The sequence below is a fragment of the Danio rerio genome, chromosome 23 (genome assembly GCF_049306965.1).
Source record: "Danio rerio strain Tuebingen ecotype United States chromosome 23, GRCz12tu, whole genome shotgun sequence".
Taxonomy (NCBI): Eukaryota; Metazoa; Chordata; class Actinopteri; order Cypriniformes; family Danionidae; genus Danio; species Danio rerio.
Window position 1 is genome coordinate 30,561,489 of NC_133198.1, and position 22,311 is coordinate 30,583,799.

Genomic DNA, 22,311 nt, shown 5'->3' on the forward strand with positions numbered 1-22,311 from the left:
AACAGCGACAGGAAATTCCCTCTTGCAGCAGCTCCAGGGTGAAATGATAAAGGAATAAAGAAATGCAAACCAGATATCCAGCGCTTTATCATTCCACGCCACTCTTTCTCAAGTCCTCTTCCACTCCCATCTTTACTGCCAGAGGAAATACCATGAGAAGCGAGTTTGATAAAGCCAGCAGACCGTGGGTGGTCACTTCACAGCGCTTCCTCGTGAGGGATCATTCAGAAAAACTCATTTATTCCTAAGATGTTTGTGCATTCGAAAGAAATTCAGACAAAGCGTAGTCATCAGACGTTTGTCTGTGTTTAGTTAGGAAATCGCACACAGTGGTCCAGTTTCTGACAGTTGCGGATTCACAGACAAGGACAAACAGTACTCAGCAGCACATGGCACAACTTTGGACAGTTGATCCCTATAAGACAGGTTCATGCCTCAATCTGCTTATAAATCTCTTTATGAAAGTCTATCCCTGTTGCACATTATGAGAGGTCAGATTCAGTATAAAAAAATCTCCAAAAGAGAAGAATTATATTTATGTCTAATATGCCAATCTATGACCCTTCCTCTTGTCTTTCCTGGTTCTAAAACCATGATAAACCAAGAAAGGTTTCTCAAAAACAACATTTTACAACATACTGTAGGTAAATTAATTCTCTACACACTTCTTAAAAAATGACAATATATGAAAGTTAATTCATCCACAGAATTAAGGTCATTCCCTAAGCATCAAAATGAAGCCTTCAAAATCGTATACATCACTTTCACTGTGATAAGATTGTAATGGCAACTGTTTAAATACAGTTTAACTCTGGACTTGAGAGTATAAATGTCTTCCATTCTCGCATCAAAGGCATCTGGCATTCAACATTGTTCAGCAGTATGAGATGAGATGTGACTGTTTTTAATCAGCTGCGAAAAATCCACGGGAGGCACAAGTGTTCTCCAGTCATTCCTTCACTCTATCCATCTCCGTTCGCAGATTGGTCTGTCTCTCTTAAGGTCAGGATGGGGTTACACAGCATATCAACTGAACATTTGTCCTGGTTTTCATAAAAACCAAGCAAACTCAGACCACGACGCAAGGCACATTCTCTTTCAATTGCTCCAGACTGGGGGGAGTTTCTCTATAACATCTTATGAAACAGCACTGAGATGTTCCCTTCAATTATCACAGCCATTGATTCTTTATGATCAATGTATGCAAAGATCTCAAAGTTGCAAGATACAGTGTTTTAGAAACCTCAACCCTACTAGGATGGCATTTCACCATCAATATTCAATATGACATGATCTTCTCGAAGATTTCACCAAGTATGGAATATACATTAAGTGCACTTGCGAAAATGTAAAAAAAAAAGGCAGTGCCTATATTTCACAGGAATAATTTGTTCCTGCTGTTGTGACTTTGGAGGAGTGCAGATGGCGTTTAGACCATTTGCTTGGTTCTGGAGGCTGAAGATTCCAAGCGGGGAAGAAAAAAAAGACAAATGACATGAGTCACCTCCTCCTCAATCTCTGACTTGGCATTTCGAGAATAACAACAGCAACACGACGCAAATAGATCCCAGATGATGGAGGTTAAAAGTAGGAGAGAAACGGATAAACAGACACACTGTGGGAGAGCAAAACACACTTGCAGTCGCATTCGATTTGACAGGGTACAGGTTGTTGCCTCCCGGTCCAAAAAACCAAATGGAGATTTGGATGAAGGTGTGCTGCTCACTTGCACACATTAACCCACTCTGTGACCTTGCACTCCTCGCAGAGCACATAGCAGCACCAGTGGAAGCGGCAGTGGCAGCGTTCACTTCGAGCCTGTTTCAGGATGTTGTGTCCGCGGCCGCAGCACAACGACCCACAGCCGTCCATCCCTGGGCTGCTTTTGTTGCAGATCCGCCCCTGCGTTCCCAGCGAATCCACTGCAGGCTCGCGGTCGCAGAAGTCAGGTGATTTCTCGAAGTATACTAACTCACGTGAGATACTGCGCCTCCGCTGGCCTCGGAGCGGATCTGAGCCAGTGCTTCCACCTGTTCGAGAGTTAAACACTCCGTTGTTTTTGTTCTGAGAGTTTATAAAGATGGCAGTCAGAAATTTCTCCCGCAGCAGGGATCCCACAAGCCGGAATTCAGGAGAAACGTACCAGCAGGTCTTGAACTGGCAGCTGCCAGATGTGCCATGGCACTTGCACTTTCTCCTCATATTGTCAGTAACTACCTGTTGGAGTCAAATCATAATGACATGATTATGGTGTATACAGTTAATTACATACTAGTACATCCATCTTCATCTGTTTTCTATTGACTTAATAGCTCTTATAGTTTTAAGTTTTTAAAGTAATACAATAATACATTGAACTGTTATTGTCAAATTTATTGCCCTCACACCTTGAATTCATATTGGTGTACATTTTTTTTACAACATAAAAGTTTTTTTGTTTACATTTAATGAATTATTTATTAATTTTCCTGTGGCTTAGACTCTTTATTCATCTGAGGTTGCCAACTTATCCAGTATATGTTTTATACAGCGGATGCCCTTCCAGCTGCAACCCAGTACTGGAAAACACTCAGACACACTCATACACCCTGGCCAATTTAGTTTATTCAATTCACCTGTACCCAGGGTGCGAATTACAGGGAGGTTGGGGGGGACTGACCCCCCTAAATAACACTAGATCCCCCTTGAAAGATCTTAAAACAAGATGTATAAGGGGGTCAGATCTTTAATACTGAGAAAAACTTCTCTCTGATCTGTATATTAAATAATAATGTTAATAATTTAAAAATTAGATCATATAAATGTACATTTGACGCACCCTATAATGGATCAAACATTGTTAATAAATATTGCGCCAATCAGACTAATTGGCAGATCTAGAGCACCAATAGACATTGTGTTCACAAGACTTTGTTTTCTTGTAAAATATGTGTTTGTATCTATACTTAGCCTGAAAATAAAGTCAAATTAGATGCATAGTTTGTAATTTAACCTACAGAAACATCTGAAATAGCTAATCAATAGGGCCAGACAGAATCTGTGGACCTTTTTTGTGATTTCTGCTGAGAATTTTGTAAAAAAAATAATAAAATAAATTTTAAAAAAATCTGTGGATTAATGTAAAATGATTTTAGGATCATCATACCTAAAAACATAATATATGAAATTAAAAAATACATTTTACCTTCTATTTAACGTTTACAATGCAAATTTAATTAGATCCACTTATTTGGTAAACAAAGCAAGTCTCTCATTTAATATATCTATTAAAAGACAGAACATATCCCTTTACAAAATAAATCAAATGAACTTTCTCATATTACTATTATTATACACAATAATGTTGATGAAATTGATTAAAAACTGAATAAATATTAATTTACCCACATCTACACAAGTAAATACAGACTCAATAATTGGCTAAAAATCTGCAAAAGTCAAAAACCTAAAGTCAAAATGCACTAAACATCCCTCAAAACCCTGAAAAAAAAAACTTAAATACATTTTATTAACAAACTAGACATAATTAAAAGTAAATACTGTACATAAATGACTGAAGCATGTATTACACAAACTAACAGTTGACAAACAGTTGACCACCATGATCGTCAACGTTTAATTTGCACACTGCCTGTACAGCATATCTTTGGACTGTGGGGAAAACTGAAGCACCCGAAGGAAACTTCACACAGACATGCCAACTGGCCCAGCCGGGACTCGAACCAGCAATCTTCTTGCTGTGTGGTGCTAACCACTAAGCCACCATGTTGCCATTTAATGAATAATTAATTTTTAAAAAGAAGTGTTTTATTAAGTCTAATTCAGTACCAATTATCAGATATTATTATTAGATCCCCACCTGTCTGCCCACTCTGTTATTATGAATCCTCATGCGAGCGTGTATATCACGAGGAGATCCTCTGGAATCCAACCAATCTCTAGAAAAGCGAACACCAAAACGGATATCATGACTGCAGCCTCCCCACTCCCAGGTGTCCTGCAGCATTGTGACCTCATCCGGCAAGGGCTTGAGGAGACTCATCGGGTGGGACGAGTGCAGGTTGGCAGGAAGGCTGCCGTGGAGCGAGCTGAGCTCAGGTGTGTTCTCTCCTGCACCTGCTAAAGACACCCCGCTCCTCTGAAAGGTCTGAAGCTGGAGCTGGGTTAACTTGAGACGGATTTTATCGTCATCCAGGCGTCGTTTAGCCTCACAGCCACATCCGCGCAACTTACCGAGGCTGCAGGCTGAAGCCACCGAGTGCACGACTCCTGCAGCCAGCAGCGACAGCGAGAAGGCACTCTCTCGAAAACCTGTGATGAAACAGAGCATTATAGTCACTTAAATGGAATATTGCAGTCTTTATTATAAACGATTTAGCCATTCTATGCATATCTTTTATTATTAATATTATTAGCATCATCATCATCATCATCATTCATGGGGTTTCATAATCTTTAAAAACTTATGGCAATGTATGACTGTTTTACATTTTAAAAAATTTGTATGATAAGCATTATAAGTGTGTGTTCCAATATTGTAGTCCCTGCTTAAATTGCTTAAAGGGCACCTATTTTACCTCTTTTTCAAGACTTAGAAGTCTTTTGTGTCTCCAGAATGTGTCTGTAAAGTTTCAGCTCAAAACACCCATCAAATTATTTATTATAGCTTGCAGAATATTGGATTTTCTGCTCTGAACATAACGTAGCTGCTTTTGTGGCCTGTGCCTTTAAATGCTAGTTCTCCCCACCCACCGTTCCCACATTCCTGTTAGAGTGTGCCTCAATCTTAGGCTGCGCGCGTCAAATAAACAGCACAGTTACAGACATGAAGGAAGCCGATCTCACATAACGTTTGTGAGAAGTACTAAAGTAAGAACTTTCCCAATGATTATCTGATGTATTTGTTGTGGAGTCAATTCAAGCCTTTCTGCAACGATGAGTCACACCCAATGTCGTTACAAGGTTCATGCACACACAGACACACATTTAACTTTACACTGTTTTTGCTTGGTGAATGTGACAAGATGCACGTTAATTTCCAATGCTGCATGGATATCTGTTCTGTTAATGTATAAAAACCTGATTTAACGTCCACAAACCGGGATTGAAGTGTTTTCTTTTATAATTGTACTTTTTATAATTGTACTGACATTTGGCTGTGGTGATAAAGTAAAGACGGTAAAATCTCTGTAATTCATTACAAACATGCACTGTTTTAAAAACATTTGGAAAACTCATTCTTGATCACATTTGATGATGATTGATGATCACAGCGAGCTGAACAGATCTATTAATCCTAGTTGCTTTGTGCACGTCCTGTCTTGTTGATATGATTATACGTGTTGCTACATAGACATGTTAATATCCGACTGTCAATCAATTCGGTGGGCAGAGAAACCACACTCCTATGTCACGTTGTGGATGCCTCAAAATGGGAGGGATTTGGATCCAATTTTAACATCAGGAAATTAAAAAAAAAAAGAAACTTATTGTCTTTATATCACCCCAATATGACTGTGGACACACTATACACACACACACAGTTCTGTCGCTTCCAAAATATGATTTACATCATAGGTGCTCTTTAATAGTTTTAAAGTTAGATTCTGACTGGCTGGTAATGTTTTTTGTTCTTCAGATGGATGCAAAACTCTTAAAAGAATGAAAAATCTGAATTGCATATTGAAAAGCTGCAATCGTTTCTTTCAGTGAATGTAACGTTAAATTGATTAGTCTTCCCTACAAGAAATACATCTTGAGAAATCCAGACGAATCAGATTTGTGAGATTATAATCTCTTTCCTCTGTGCTGTATTTCTAACAGTCATGGTCTAGACTGATTCCAATAGTCTTTTAAATGAAGACCAATTTTCAAAACTTTACTGTTATTATTCTAGTTATCGTCCTTGGTCTGAATACCACTGCAAACAAAGCTGCTAAGAGAGTAAACATGACCTTCAAAAACTGAAGCAGCTGGTGAGATAATTATCTATAATGATCATTATCTAAAATCTCATAAAAGATGTTTTCCATGGTGCAAATGCGTTACACAATGACTCAACGCTGATATTTTCCCTCTTTGGCCAATGTAGCATTTCAATGCCCGGATTATGACTGTATTGGCTCTCTACAACTTCAGCTTCAGCACTTCCCATGCCCCTTTTGCCATCCACTCACCCCTGTTGAGAATGGCACTCTGATGGGGCAACTTGCCATGGTTCTCCAGGGAGGAGCAGTTCCAGCGCTGGTCTCTGAGCTGGTGCTGGCATTCGTGAATAGCAACCTGAATGCCCTGCAGAGCAGAGGCTGTGACATCAGGGCTGCGCACACACAAACGCATCTGTTTTTTGGTCAGGCCTGCCAGTCGTAAACACACTGCGTTGGGGGTAAGCACTGGCTCTCCTGCCACCTTCAGGCCGAGGATGTCATTGCCCAGTACCCTTAGAAAGGAGAAAATTAATTTTATAGCAGTGATATCATTATGAAGTAACACTCGGTGCAGTAAATATTGCAAAAGGCTGGTGTTACTTAGCATCACATGTGGTCTTTGTAGAAATGACTCACATATGTGAAGAAATTATGACAACGATTGAATGGATTCAGTCATTAACGAGAAGCAGGGAAAATATTGTTACAGGCACGGATGGTTTTATGGTGCCATATTCATTTCAAATAATAAGATCAATACACGCTTACTGGAACATTTTAGATATGGCAGAGAAAAAGTGACAAATTCTAGTGCTTTTTATATCAGCACTTGGAAACAGTTGTGCGCTTAAGTGGCCTGACACTCAAACAAGGCTGTGACCTTGCAAGAAAACATCCATGAATATTCAGACGCCCTGGTTTCTATCAGTGTCTTGGCATGCCTGAGGACAATCTGATGAGAAAATGACTATATGGAAAAGATTTGTGGGAAGTATTATATCCAAATCATAACACGCTGGTGTTAATAAATACATTATGCCCATTGAGTGTTCAAAAAAAGAGAAGAACAACCATAACCACACAGCTTTTATGGTGAGATTATTATTTTTTCATGTAGATTTCAATTAAGAATCATCAAGAAAAGTACTAATAACCATCACTAGGAACTAACAGGTAGACTACCAGCAAGAATTGGAATACATAATTAATATTTGAATGACACATTCCCATTTATTCAATGACAAACAATTAAAGTTTATAGTAGCACATAGCCAATAAGTAGGCTACTAGACATTTGAAGTGGATCAAAACCTTTCATAAAAGTTGTCCTAAAACTATTGAACACTCATTCCTGTCATAGGATAATTTTGTTAAATATTTTCAACCACTTATAACGTTGACTAATGTATAGTGGAATACTTAACAGTATTATTTTTACAATACAAATACAAGTAACTTTAAAATAGATAGTCTACTATACTGGCAGCTGTGCTGGGTAACCTGAAAGTTTTTCTTTTTGTGAATTGCCCTAAAGTGGCACACTGCCTAAAGTGAGACAACTGCACTCTAGTGATTGTATCTCCATAACTTTCCAATGTGCAGGTCAAGCTAGAACTAACAAAGCTACAAACTTTAGACCTTAGACGTCCCTTTTTAGAGCAATTCAATATTTAAATCATGCAAAATATATTTTGAGGCATCATACTTCATATCAGTCACCAGGCTTTTAAAACAAACAGCTGATTAACTTCAACAGATCTCGTGAACGCGCTTCCACCTTTCTACTTACGTGAACGCAGGTGACAGAAGCGCAGCAGTCACAATCAGGACTCGTCCCAAACACTGTCTGTGGGGTAACTCCATTGCGTCGAACGCTTTTCTCGACGGGACATTAAAACACCTGTGGGATTGCTTTAACGACGAACTGGAAATGACTTGAATTGTTTGTGTGAGGAGCGGGGAGTTGAGCAAGCAGCATTTGATGAAGCTTGGGACTGGAGCGTGTATGTCACTGAGAAGGAGGAGGAGGGGGCGCCGTCAGGGTGGGCAAACATCGCCTCGGGCGCTTGTTTTTAAATGCGAACGGTGTAAACGTAGGCCTGTCAAATTTTACGTGTTGCTAAAACTGAATGTGATAATTGTGGCGTCTGTCTAATAGTAGTGTGCATGCTTAATAGGGCAAACATGTCATTAACAACCCAGTTTTAGGTTATTTTCAGGTAAATAAACACCTTGCAGTAATAATGACAAAAGTAGCATTGACTAATAGTCTGAATTTTATGTTCAATAAAAATTAACAAGCATTTTCATCAGAATATAATTGTTTATTTGTTTATTTGTTTAATTATTATTATTAGTTTTATTATTATTATTATTATGCAATTTTATTTATTAAGCAAGCTATTCCATGATATTACATGCAAAATAGTTTTAAATAAGGATTTTTTTTCCTTTTTGTTTTGGGCTATTCATTAAATAGATAGGCTATAGCCTCTAGAGCATTATTTATTTGTCTTTGGACGTCTTGAGTTATGTATTGCATTCTGGGATGCTTTTTTTGAAAAACATCCACATTTATGCCAAAATTCTTATATTAGAAAAAAATGACAATTGGTTAAATGGTAAAGTATGAATATTGGCAAGTATATAAGCACATAAAAAAAAATTGTAAGTAGCCAATAATAATAATAATATCAAATTTCCTACAGTAAAGTAAGCAAAGTAGGCTAAGCAAATAAGACAATAAGTAAAGGTTCCAGCCCCAAGTCAGACAGTTATAATGCATACAATTTCTGATCACGAGTGCGAAACAATCCAGTATAATTAAATGTTATTGGACAGAAACATTGCAAACCATTTCAATGGCCAGTATACAAACCTGGGTATACAGCCTAATGTACAACTTAGTAAAGCGCTCATGCACTTGTTAAAAGTTACTTGACATTTGCTGTAGGCTATGTGCATTCTTTGCATTTTTTTTTATTTTTTATAGTTTTTACAGTACAGCATTCTACCTGTCTTCACTGCTAATCTCGTGAAGAGACATTTTGCTCCCTCGCAAAAAAAGTGTATGCCAACTCCAGATAAGTAAAAGTCATTCATATAAACTACAATATAAGCGGGTTCGCAGCAGCAGGCAGGCGTGCGGTTCTTCTTGAACAATGCGAGGTGCGTGTGCGCGTTCATGTGTTTGCCCTTCCTCCCACTCCGAATCAGTTCAACAGTTCACCGTGCAGTGACGTTTCACTTTAATTAGGCCCACATTCATCATTTTGCCCGACACTCTTAATGAGAAGCCTTTGCTGACTGTTGCTGGAGATAGCCTAGAGCACTACTGGAAAATAGACTTATTTCGTTTGTTTGTTTATACACGTCTGAGTTTGTGCGTGTAATTAGTCCCATAACTGACCATGATGGAGAGCTTTTTGTCAAGGCTCAATGAAAGCGATACGCAATTACATAGCGGGCCAACAAATTATGCATAATGCACGTAATAAGTTTGTCCAATAAGCAATCTGTCAGTGTTTTTTTTTTCTTTCTTTTCTTTTTTTGCAAGCTGCAACGTTGAGACGTGATTATACGACTCAAAGAGACTTGAACATACAGAAGTATGAATAAACCAGAATATTTGGAGCATTAGCAGTTTACAAGATTAAAGGATTATCGTGCTGGTGGTCAGCTATGCGCTATGCGCAGCAGGTGTAAAAACTCTAAGTGACCCGAGAAGGCGCATCTTGCTTCTTATCTTTATTAATATTACCATTAACAGTAGTAGAATCAGGATTAATGTCATGAAATTGAGTTAAATCCATTCGTAACACGGAATCCTGACAACAGTTCTTGGTTTTCCGGCTAATCACCTTCTATTCTCGAAGATCAATTCTTGTATTGGAGCTAATCACCTCTATTCCTCTTCTTAAGCTCTGGCAACGAAAAGTGCATTAGCATTTTGCCTTGGCGTGTATATCTAAGTGGCTTAAAAAGTGATTTGAAGTTGATTTGTATATAAAAGGCGTCCCTTTAACCGGATTGGCGCTAATCTGCGGCGCATCGCATGAGTGTTTCAGGAAAACCTGTTTAAGATCCTTCAAGAGTATAAGAGCAGGCTAAGCCTAGAAAAGCAGCCCTCATTAAATACCACTAACAAAAGCGCACTTCCTTCAGTTAGCCATTTACTTCAATCCCTCAAAGGAAAAAAGTGCTCTATTTCTTTCTGATGCTTTCAAGGCGACATCAAACACCTTATATGTGCCTAAAATACGTCGATTTAATATTTGCCAATCGCTCATAATTCTTTGTGCAGACGATACCATAAATGTATGGAGTCAAATCTGACAGCAAGATAATATTTGATTCGTGCCTTTACTGACCATATGCGATCAAGGGAGGTCTGCGGTCCAGATGGTGAACAGTTTTATCTCGACTCTTTCTACTCTGGTGTCACGTTTTAAGATGAAATCAGTGGAGTTATTTATCGGTAACAATTTCTTATTGTACTCCTCTGAAATCTGAGAAAATAGTTAATTGAGTGTTGTAACGAAGGTATAGTTATAAATGTAACTAATTAGGAGAATGCAGCGGGGGTTAAGCTAATAATAGCAAACATAACAGCCTACATAGGTTTATAAAATACATTTTGAGGTTACAGGTGACACTGTTTGCTGTTGTTACCATATGCTTTATTTACAGATGTTTAAAATGAAATACCACTATTTGTGAACAAATGAATTTTATCATCAGTAAATTATTGAATAAAGTTTGAAATGTACAAGTGACCTTTATAACGCAACGCAACAGCTCCAATTAAATTATTAATTTCTAAAAGCAAGCAAATATGAAAACACAGTGTTAAATAAAGATTCTTTACTGCCATCTGGTTCCATGAAGAAATCATGGAACCTTTCCATCACACAAAGACTCCTGAAGAGTAAAGGTTGTACTGGCATTTATGGTTTGAGAAGCTTATGAATCCCTTCCGTTTCAATTAAGACTTTTTTCACACTGTACTCTTTAAAAAAAGTTCTAAAATAGAGTTTTCGTGATGAAGAACATTCTGCCAATCAGTTCGTTAATAGTTGTGTAAACAACTTTCTAATAACGTGAAGAAAAATTTCCACTATAAAAAAATGTTTTGTGCAATGTAAAAGGTTTTGTGGATCTTGAAGGTTCTTCGTGGAACCTGCATCAATGCCAATAATAATAATAATAATAATAATAATAATAATAATAATAATAATAATAATAATAATAATAATAAATACTGATAATAATATAAATAATAAATAATGATAATAATATTAATAATAGCCTTAAATATTGCTCACAAGAACCGTTCAGGCTCTTAAATGTTCTTTGTGAATCCACATGGTTCTTCTACATTGTCCTTTTTTAGTAACTTAACATAAATGAAAAAAAGTCTCTTTAGACTTCCAGTAAGAATAATTGTCCTTTTAAGAACCGTTCACTAAAAGGTTTATATTAAATCCAAAATGGTTCTTCTGTGGCATTGCTTTGAAAACCTCCATCTAGTCTTTGTTTTCAAGGGAGTATATCAAAAACGCATATGGCTGGCTAAAAAGTTAAGACTTATGCTATACTACAAAAAAGAAATATATAATAAAAATACATAAATGTAACATTATCCGGTTAATTCTCTTGTAAAATAAGACACCGGCGCAGCATTAATCACTGTCCTCGTGTCTTTAATATCCTCCTTTTTATTTAACCATAATTATAGCATGACGTCTCCACTTGATGTGCTTTATTTAGGCTAAACACAACAAACGGGTGAGTGCAAACTCAGAGCGCATGCATGGACACCTATAAAAACATTTTTACGCGTAAGAGGGAGGAGACGCAGTTAAGGGAGTAATGCATGCATGTACTCCGGGTAAAAAGGGCAGTTTAAGATGTTTTATATTCCCCTACTGTAACCGTGGCGCGACACAATCCACACAGAGAGAACTGAGGAAACAAACGGTGCGCGCGCGCACACACACACACCCGCTACAATGAGAAGGAATAAATCCGCGCTGCATATACGGACGGAAGGCGCCTGAAGGGGCTGCATTTCAGATGATTTCGCTTGAATGTACACGAGGAATCTCTGGACGAGGATTACAAAATGATATGTAATTTAAAGCGCCTATAACGGATCTTTTCTTCATCTCCTCTCTTTTATTTCGTGTTTTGCCTCCTGTATTCATTGTGCCCAATGAGAAGAATTAAGCTATCCCTCCATTCAGTTCCACTCAAAAGGAGGGAGGAAAAAAACAGAGGGAGATGAGAGCAGCAAATCCCTTTTTTATTCATCTTGTAGCGTTCAATAAGTGAACAATGTGTCGCCTATCAGTCACCGAGGGGATCAGGTCTACGGGACTGTCCCACGCGCTCAGTGCTGTGAGCAGAGCATCACTAACACACAGACAGTAAGAGCAGCAGCAGCAGCAGTTGCGCTGGCATCCCATCCAGGACCCTTTCTGTGATTCAACACTGATTTTATGAATAAACGCTGACCCACGCTGTCGGGCGCACTGGAATGTGGAGTGGTAAGTGGATGCTCAATGGAAACAATTTATTTTATATTTTCAAGTTAAACGTCAAATATAAATGTTGTTTCTAGTTTTTTTTTTTAAACATTTCATATAAAAATACATGAGCTGTATAGGCTATATGGTTCTTCATAAACGAAACATTTGTTGCATTATAGGGCATTTGTTTAAAAATGTTAATGGAATCCCTAAAGTTTTTGTACTAAATGATAAACGTTTATGTTTGCTAATTTTAGGTTACTTCATCTGTAAGATTACAGAACTTGCTCTTAAATAAACTTTGTTTATTGGCATCGATGGTCCCATGCACCTTTAACATCATTGCAACCTTTCCATTGCACGTCAGATTATTAAAGTGTTGTCATTAACAGTATTTTGACATTCATTGAATACTTTAAACGCATATGTAACCGAAACTATTGTATATCTATATTCCCCCTCATATTTGCTACATAAATCTATTATGTTGTATAATTTCATTGCAGTTTAGCTTAACTATCTGTTAAGATGTTAAATGGGCTATATCTGACAGTGTGTGCTATTGCGTGAATCTGATTTGAGGTTAATTGGTTAACTTTGCCCTTTCAGATATCATGCGGGTTCTCGCGTTGCTTCTCGCAGTTAAAGCGGCATGTGTCCTCCTGGTGTCCTCTCTCACTGGCACAGGGGCGGTCAACAACAGCGGCCGGTGGTGGTAAGAGACAACAGGCCTTTAAAATATAAGATATACTCATATAGGACATATTGATTTAGTGTGAACAACCAGCGCTCACAACCTGTATGTTCAAATAAAGCCTCTCAGAACGTGGAGAAGAAGATTTATTGGCTAGCGTCATTTAGTGGTTGAACTGAAATTGTCACTGCGTAAACGAACATATGAAAGTGGGCATCCGTGGAGCTACCCATATTATCCCTTTAATTTTGAAAAACAGTATGGTCTATTATTGATATTATAAAGTAGGCTAGTACATTGAAAAGGGATTGTTTAAAACGGATAAGTCAAGCTCACTCACTAGATAAATAAATGGGAATCTAAATGTGTTTACTTGGAGCTACTGCTTGCGCGCGCTCTCTCTCTCTTTCTCGGTTTCTCTCTCTGTCATTTTGACAGTGTGGCTTGAACACGGGACAAGATTTTTCAATCCAATGTGGGATAAATTAAATGCGGATTTATTTTATGGCTGGGAGCAGTTCCTTTCCAGGTCGCTTTCAGGGTCGAATTCGTGTATTGTGCTCAGCATTCCGGAGTAGGTTAAATCTAGACACGACATATGAGCCAAAGCTGTGTGTGTATACGTCTCATAATGACGATGAAAAGGAAATTAAAAATGATACACAAAGTAGAAAAGAAATACCAGTATTTATCATCAATTTAAAACACTGTAATTTGTTTTAATTAAGGCATAATGAACTGAATATATTGTATAACGCATAAGTAATAAAATAAGAAAAATGATAATAGTAAAATTATTAATAAAAAAAAAAAATATATATATATCTTTAGTTTAATTTACATTTTTTTATGTAAATTATGTTTGTGTGCATACAGATATAAACAGGATACCATTTATTTAATCACATCAAAATAATACATTTCAGTTTACTATATTGTTAAATTTGCGCTGACAGATCAGAACAGATGTCTATAAGATAAATAAAAATCTACATTTCATATTTATTCATTCATTCATTCCTTTTTTTCCAGCTTAGTCCCTTTAATAATCAGGGGTCGCCACAGTGGAATGAACCGTCAACTTATCCAACATATGTTTTATCCAGCTGCAACCAAGAACTGGGAAAATTTCTTATTTATAATCCATATAAATATTTTACATATATTGTAATTATTCTATTATTGATTGCAATTTATATATTTTTAATCTAATATTATATAATATATATATATATATATATATATATATATATATATATATATATATATATATATATATATATATATATATATATATATGTTTGTTTAGAAATAAAACTAGTTTTGCAAATTTTAAAGCTTTATTAAAATTTTTAAAAGCGTTATTATTTTTAAACTTTACAAATATGCAACTTGACATGATTGATAGTTTGGACATGCTTTCTCACATCCTATAAAGCTAGCCATATCCAAACCTGCCAACAATTGAGGTTGGGAATATAAATATGTTATATTTATATTCCCAACCATAATATGTTATGTCACTAACATTGTATATTTTATTTACTGTGATATTATGTTCCAAAACTTCTAATAAATCAAAACATTTTAACAGGATAAATATCATCTGTTAGTTATTAAAGACAAACATCACTGTAAACATACTACAAGAAAAAGCTCTAAAGCTCCATGATCTTGGCTGGCATAATTTTTCCATCTTCAAATGACCAATTACCTTTTTTCAACTTACTAAAGTCATGTCTTCTCTCTCTCTACTAGGGGTATAGTGAATGTGGCATCCTCGGGCAATCTCCTCACTAACTCTAAGAATGTGCAGCTGGTACTCGACCCAAGCCTGGCACTGCTAAGTCGCCGCCAGAGAAAGCTGATCAGGCAAAACCCTGGCATCCTTCATGCTATTGCAGCAGGTCTGCACACAGCCATCAAAGAATGCAAATGGCAGTTTCGTAACCGTCGTTGGAACTGTCCCACTACCCACAGCCCCAATGTCTTTGGCAAAATTGTCAACCGAGGTGAGCATGGCTTCTGAGAGAGGCATCATAAGTGATGTGTTCAATACTATTCATACCTCAAATACTGAAATAGGAACACAGACAATTATAAAATCTGACACTGCAAGTGAATACACTGAAAACAAAGTAATAATTATCAGCATAGTTCTCCAGTTGATTGATTATATTAGGAATTGCAAACGTTGTATTACAAGTTTTCTTAAAAGTTAGGTTATTTGAAAATGTTATGTTTAAATATGCAAATAATATATTTTTTAAATAAATAGAAGCTAATTTGTATGAAATGCTGGCACAAAAATCTGATGATAAAATCAGAGTCAAAATTTGTATCAATTATAATAGAAAAAACTGCAAATAGCAGGAAAAAGATTTTTAGGAGAATAAAACGTGTATGTATAATATATTTATATATATTTAGGCAAATTACATATAAACTTTCCTTTTGTAGATATGAATAAATCTTTTTAAGTCTGCAGAAATGAGGATTTATGGCTCAGTGCCAGAGAAAAACATAACACATTTTTTTGAGAAAACAGCATTTTTTTTCAAAAAAAAAAAAAAAAAAAGAAAGAATAGAAATATGTATAATAATTAAAATCTGCATCTACAAAAAAAAATAAAAATTCAAAAAAGCTTTGTAAAAGGAACAATAGAAGTGTTTCTTTCCATTAGCCTAGAATTTTAAAAATGTCAGCTGTATAAAAAAAACACTGTTCACCCCCTAATATGATAGATTGTAAGTTGATTTCCTTATTTGATCAGGTTGTCGCGAGACTGCGTTTGTGTTTGCCATTACAAGTGCTGGTGTTACTCACGCCGTGGCTCGGTCCTGCTCTGAAGGGGCCATTGAGTCCTGCACCTGTGACTACCGGCGCCGTGGTCCTGGAGGGCCAGACTGGCACTGGGGAGGCTGCAGCGACAATGTGGAATTTGGCAGGATGTTTGGACGAGAGTTTGTGGATTCCAGCGAGAGGGGCAGAGATCTACGCTATCTGACCAACCTGCACAACAATGAGGCAGGGCGAATGGTAAGACACTCCTTAAATATTATATATTAGCTGTAATTTATTGATTATAAGTTTTATGTTTATATATACACATAACATTAGTTTTAGTACTATAGCTAACGGTCAAAAAATTTGCACACCAAAGTTTATATGCGAGGGAAAAATAATAATTACAAAATATAAAAAGAGAAAGAAATTAAGAAACAAACAAACAAAAATGTTGAAATTTTCTATTTTTTTTGCAATATTTCACTAGAATTTAAAGGTATTATCTCTCCATTTCTAAAGATTTTTGGTTATTAAAATATGTAAATTAATAAATCTGTGTAATTCATTGGTTTTGTTCAAATGCACCAAAATACATTGCCTATTAACTGAGAAAAAAATAATAATAATAATTTTCAAAATGGGGTGTACTTAATTATGCTGAGCTCTCTATATTGATTCATATCTCATGTATTAATTACATAACACATCTATCAATACACATATCTTCTTTAACGTCAGACCAACTAGCAGATTTACAGGCATTATAATTGATGTGCTGTTATTTTACGCTTAAACAGCAGAAGAGATTAGGGTTAGTGAGGTTATGCAATAGTTTTCTTCATAAATATATAAATATGGGCGATGCAGTGGCGCAGTAGTGCTGTCACCTCACAGTAATAAGGTCGCTGGTTCGAGCCTCAGCTGGGTCAGTTACCATTTCTGTGTGGAGTTTGCATGTTTTCCTGCGTTCGTGTGGGTTTCCTCTGGGTGCTCCCCCACAGTATTGCGGTACAGGTGAATTGGGTAGGCTAAATTGTCTGTAGTGTATGAGTGTGATTGAGGGCATGGATGTTTCCCAGAGATGGGTCCGCATCAGCTGCGTAAAACATATGCTGGATAAGTTGGCAGTTCATTCCGCTGTGGCAACCCCAGATTAATAAAGGGACTTAGCCGAAAAGAAAATGAATGAATGAATGAATGTATGAGTATATAATTTTCAATCCAAATTAGAAAACAGACTTTCAATAGAAATGTTTCAATATTTATGCAAGTTTCAATATATATGTTTTAATACGCTTGGTAACATTTTATGTTGATGGTCCATTTGAGTATTATTTGACTGTCTGCTTAATACCTCTTGATACTGCTCCTTCAACAGACATTTAACTGACTATAAGAAACTTTGCAAGTACATGTCAACTTACACTAATCCTAACCTTAACCCCAAACTAACAAGTCAGCTTATAATCTAATGAGAATTAGTAGGCATGTAGATGCAATGTAATTTAAAATTCAACAAACGCACCATCAAGATAAAGTGTGACCAAACATTTAAATCCATTATATCAATTTCTCTCCTTCCTTCCTTCCAGACTGTCGCATCAGAGATGCAGCAGGAGTGCAAGTGTCACGGGATGTCTGGATCCTGCACTGTGCGAACTTGTTGGATGAGACTTCCCAGCTTCCGTTTAGTGGGAGATTACCTGAAGGACCGTTTTGACGGCGCATCCCGAGTTGTGTATGCCAACAAAGGCAGCAATCGCGCATCCCATCGAGCAGATCCCCGACACCTGGAACCAGAAAACCCAGCGCATAAACTCCCTTCATCTCGGGATCTCGTCTACTTTGAAAAATCACCTAACTTCTGTTCCTACAATGGCAAAACTGGAACACACGGCACATCAGGACGTACCTGCAACAGTTCGTCGCCAGCTCTGGATGGGTGCGAGCTGCTGTGCTGCGGAAGAGGATACAAGACTCGAATGGAGCAGGTCACCGAAAGATGCCACTGTACTTTCCACTGGTGCTGCCATGTGAGCTGCCTCAACTGCACCAGCACACAGACTGTCCATCAGTGTCTATGAGGAGAAAACACAACCGACTCACAAACTGGAGGAGAAGGCTCCCAAATTGGCTATAGAAATGGGCCATTGAGGTGACCCTGGGTTCTCAGCTCTTGCCCTGGAGGAGTTTTGTTTGTCTTTCCTATCTGAAACGCATGCTTCAGTTCATGAAGCTTACAGCTAATGTGTTGATGTTCTGAATCCGGGGTGGTAAATAGGGAGGGCTTACAAAATGTGCTGTTGAGAACTGGAGTGATAGATCACAGGTTCAAAGTTTGGAATAATGAAGATTTAAAATAAGTATTTCTTAACATTATGGTTATTGGGTTTTTCCAAGTTAAACACAAAAGTACAACAAAGTTATGATCTAAATAGATCTTTCATCCCCAAACATACTGCCCTATACCTAGCCCAAACCTCCAAACAGTAGTGCCACAAATAAAACCATCAGTTAAAATAATTGGGTTAAAAATACCCCAACTTATAACCCAACTAGGTTATTATAGCACCTGCCCAACTATGGGTTATTTTACCCCGGTTCTTTTGCTTTTTTTTTAAATAAAATTTAACCCAATGCATTGGATTATTTTAATTAAATGTAATTTTTTCCCAATCTGGTATTACTATTGCTACTATTACTAGTACTACTATTAATTTGATAATTATGGCTGTGTAAATAAATAACTTACAGTTTTCAAAAATAATGAAAATGCTTTATTTCCATTACATTTCAAGTTCCAGACACAAGTGTTTTTTATCCGTTTAATATAGATCGACTATATCATCAACAATTAAGAGTGCTGGTGAAATGGATATAAAACGCACAACACGGAGTGGTAATTTTGATTAAAACAACAACATTATTATGTTAGAGCTTAAATTAACTTTATGACGCAAAAACAACATTACGTATGCATAACAATACAGATGTTCTATGTCTAATTAAATCTGTTGACTGTTGAAATTCAAAATATTATTAATAAATAATCTAATAAAGGTTAAAAATAACCCAACAAAGCACCCAATATTTTAACTCAACCATTGGGTTAAATAAATAAGCCAATGGCCAATAAATAACTTTACTTTATGTTTTTTTTTTAGAGTGCATGAATAAAATTAAACAAGAAAACATAAAAAAGGTCAGGTTCTAAGCATTCTGTCCTGTTATACCCAAGTAAAAAATGATAAGATGAACATAAGATGACACTTCTTTAATCCACACGGAAGTAGAAAGTGGATTAGAACCCTTCAATCTCAAAGTCATACATGTTATGGCTGCTAGTAGGGCTAATCTGACAAATGAATGCTTTGTTGATTAAGTAGTGTAGTATCTCCTAAGAAGGTAGGCATTCTAGGCACATTCGTACCTACAACTATGGCAATAACCTCAAAGACTTCATTCCAATATTCTTCTAAGTCAGGGCAAGACCAAGGAATATGTAGAAATCTAAACCAAGTAATTCTGTAAAAACAGTACTACTGTTTTGTTGCCATTTCAAAGACATCACTCCAGTCTTCAGAGTCAACACAATACTTCAGAAATCATGCGAATATGCTGAAATTCAACAAATATTAGAATATTGAATGTTGATAGAGACAACTATTTTCATCAATTTCACTTATTTTTAAATCCAGCCTAGGTAAACACGATAGGATTTTCCTAAAATCATTTAAAACTTTTATCCAATTATTCCAAACTTTGGACCTGTAGTGTAGAGGAATAAACCAACATGTTAAGTTTAAGCAAGAAATTTGAGAAAAAGGGGCTTAAACCAACATCCTCACCAAATAGGCAAACGTATTCAATGTATTAACTACTGAGAAAAGCTCAAAAGTTCACGTGTGGAGTTGTCAGGTTATGGTAGGCTTCACAAAACACAACATTTCCGTCATGTTACTTCAGTATAGGTCTTCAAATGGGTCAAGAACCACTACGCAATGTGCGACGCAGAAACATTTTGAAATGTAGAATCTCAAAGCAGCAGTCCTGACGTTCCAGCATGTCTTCTCCTCTCCTCATCTCCATCTCTGGTACTCCGGGGAGCGTAGAAGTAAGAAAGTAGTAACTGGACACAGTTTGACAGATGTTCCTGTGGTTAGCGAACCACAAGCATGCTCTCTCATAAACCAGTGCAAAACTCTAACAAGAGGGCGGTTCTTTAAAATATTTCAACGTTTTGTTTTCTTTAGCTGCAGTCCTCCTCGTCTCACAAAAAGCTGTGTGAAGTGCTTCTCAAGGGATGGGGCTTCCTTTTCCGATTACTATGTAGCGGAATCCCGAACTCGGCCCAACCTCTTGTGATTTCCCATTCGGACCTGCCATGCTTCCCGTCACTGCTTTGAGTCTCCTGCCATTTTTTTAATACCATTTATTATTATGTGGTACACCATGTTATTGTACTGATGGAAAAGTATTGGGAAGATTGACCTAAGATTGACTCTGACAGAAGCATGTTTACTATAGAAATGGCTGTCGAGGGAGATTTCTGTCGGAAGCTGTCAAAGACACTACATTGATTACGCACAAGTACATATTAGGTTTTTTGTGTGTAAGTGTGTAAAGATAATCCTGTAAATGCTCTAGTACCTAGTTTACAGTGGACAAACAGTTCACATTTATGTTTCTGAAAGAGCCACAATTATGAAAACTGTATTTTGTATATCAGCTAACATAACCAAAACGTTGTAAATATTATAAATAGATATGATCTATATATATATTTATGCTGCAACTTGCAATGTGAGAAAATTATTTACTCTGAAAGCAGGGTGAATACACTAGCATTATTATTTACGATATTCCAGACGGTTGTGTGCTAACTTATGCTGATGATCGCAAATTACACTGTAAAAAAAAAAATATTTTCTGCAAAACGTAAAATAACGGCTGGTAAATTACAGAAATTTACTGTAAAATAACAAAAAGGTAATTTACAGACATTTAAATTTAAGGAAATTTCTGTTATTTAAAGTCCATTATTTGACAGTAAATGTCTTTAATTTAACAGCCGTTATTTGATGCTTTTTTCAGCACCCTGCTGGAAAAAAAAAGTAAAATAACTGATTTTTTTTACAGTGTAGATGATCAAAATAAGGCCACATACATCTCAGAGAGACATGATTACTTTGTCAAACGCCTGATTTGCTCGTCTCCACACTTGTGTTTTACATGCACTGAACACCATCTCTTTTAATATTGTGAATGAAAAGTATTTATTATTGTATGATGGCTTTTTTTCTGATGAAATGGAATATTTTAGCTCCGTTTAGATATGTTGTTTTCATATAGAGTAATAGCACAATAAAGTTTATATTTTCATTACTCACGTTCTGAGACAACCACTCATTTCCTAAGACGGCTCAAGGTTTAAGCTCAATAACGGGTTTGTGTTTCACAGCATATTCTCCTCAGTTTCATTTGTGATCCATCAATCATTTCTCCAAACCGCAACCTGCTATGACAGGGTATGTCTAAAGCACTTAACCTAAAATCAACAATATGAGTGTGCGAGTATATCCGTTCCTCTAAACATCATTCTCACCACTGAAAGCACAAGAACAGGCCTCTTCTTCGAACAGTCATGCATTTTAAATCCACAGTAACCGCTGAGGGAATTTGGGCTGTGGGAATAACGCAGCGTTAAATCTGTATGTTTTCATGACACTAGAGGTTTTGCTTCACTTAACTTAATATCAGAAACAAAATAAAGCAATGGTATTAGAAATAATGACAGGCTGTGTTGCCCCCGCCCTGCTGCTGAGGCCAGCAAGACCACAAGAGTTTGGATGAAGGAAGACGATTCTTTCGCTCACCCACCGCAACATATTGCAGGGCCACTGAAGGTCAGGCAGATGAAGCTCTGCACTGCTGTAGACGTCACATACACATCACAGAACATCTCCTGAGATGGGCTTCTGTAAGAAAAAGCAAAACAAAAAGACATGCATATTAAAATATTGCTTAACACTGTAAATGTCCAAACACTTTGTTGAATTTAATTGTAAAAAGACCCACTTTTTAAAAACTTTTTTCAAATGAAGATTATTTAGCATGCAATTTGATAGATTTGCCAAGATTAAAAGGTGGGCAATAATAGAATTTTTATTAATTTTGTGTGAAGTCACTATTACTATGACAGGGTATGGGCAAAAATACATTGAAAAAAAACTTTTTTTCCACAAACTTTTTATCTAAAGGCATATTCGATCAATCCCTTCACCATTCAAGTGATTTATTGAAGTAAACAATGATTGATAACAACAGCCTTTCTCTGAGCAAGTTTAACTCTGCTTCTCTGCACCTCATTCA

The 22,311-nt window shown here is 36.7% G+C and overlaps 2 protein-coding genes across 6 annotated transcripts; one reads left to right on the forward strand and one right to left on the reverse strand.

Annotated features, from left to right (window-relative positions):
- Positions 1-290: 290 nt before the first annotated feature.
- On the reverse strand, positions 291-21,914 carry wnt10b (wingless-type MMTV integration site family, member 10b). 3 transcript variants are annotated; one of them, XM_073937969.1, is made up of 6 exons: positions 21,820-21,914; positions 17,852-18,017; positions 17,643-17,729; positions 6,177-6,439; positions 3,860-4,311; positions 291-2,217 (listed from the first exon to the last, which is right to left on the reverse strand). In XM_073937969.1, exons 4-6 carry the CDS (start codon positions 6,337-6,339, stop codon positions 1,723-1,725), a joined length of 1,110 nt encoding a protein of 369 aa, XP_073794070.1. In that variant the 5' UTR covers positions 6,340-6,439; positions 17,643-17,729; positions 17,852-18,017; positions 21,820-21,914; the 3' UTR covers positions 291-1,722.
- wnt1 (wingless-type MMTV integration site family, member 1) lies at positions 12,321-21,322 on the forward strand. 3 transcript variants are annotated; one of them, XM_005162223.5, is made up of 5 exons: positions 12,321-12,475; positions 13,067-13,172; positions 14,910-15,163; positions 15,926-16,191; positions 17,532-21,322. In XM_005162223.5, exons 1-5 carry the CDS (start codon positions 12,466-12,468, stop codon positions 18,021-18,023), a joined length of 1,128 nt encoding a protein of 375 aa, XP_005162280.1. In that variant the 5' UTR covers positions 12,321-12,465; the 3' UTR covers positions 18,024-21,322. The 3 variants fall into 3 exon arrangements, with proteins under 3 accessions (XP_005162280.1, XP_073794065.1, NP_001188327.1); XM_073937964.1 differs by lacking the exon at positions 13,067-13,172; NM_001201398.1 differs by lacking the exon at positions 12,321-12,475 and having other exon boundaries at positions 13,021-13,172; positions 17,532-18,219.
- Positions 21,915-22,311: the final 397 nt, after the last annotated feature.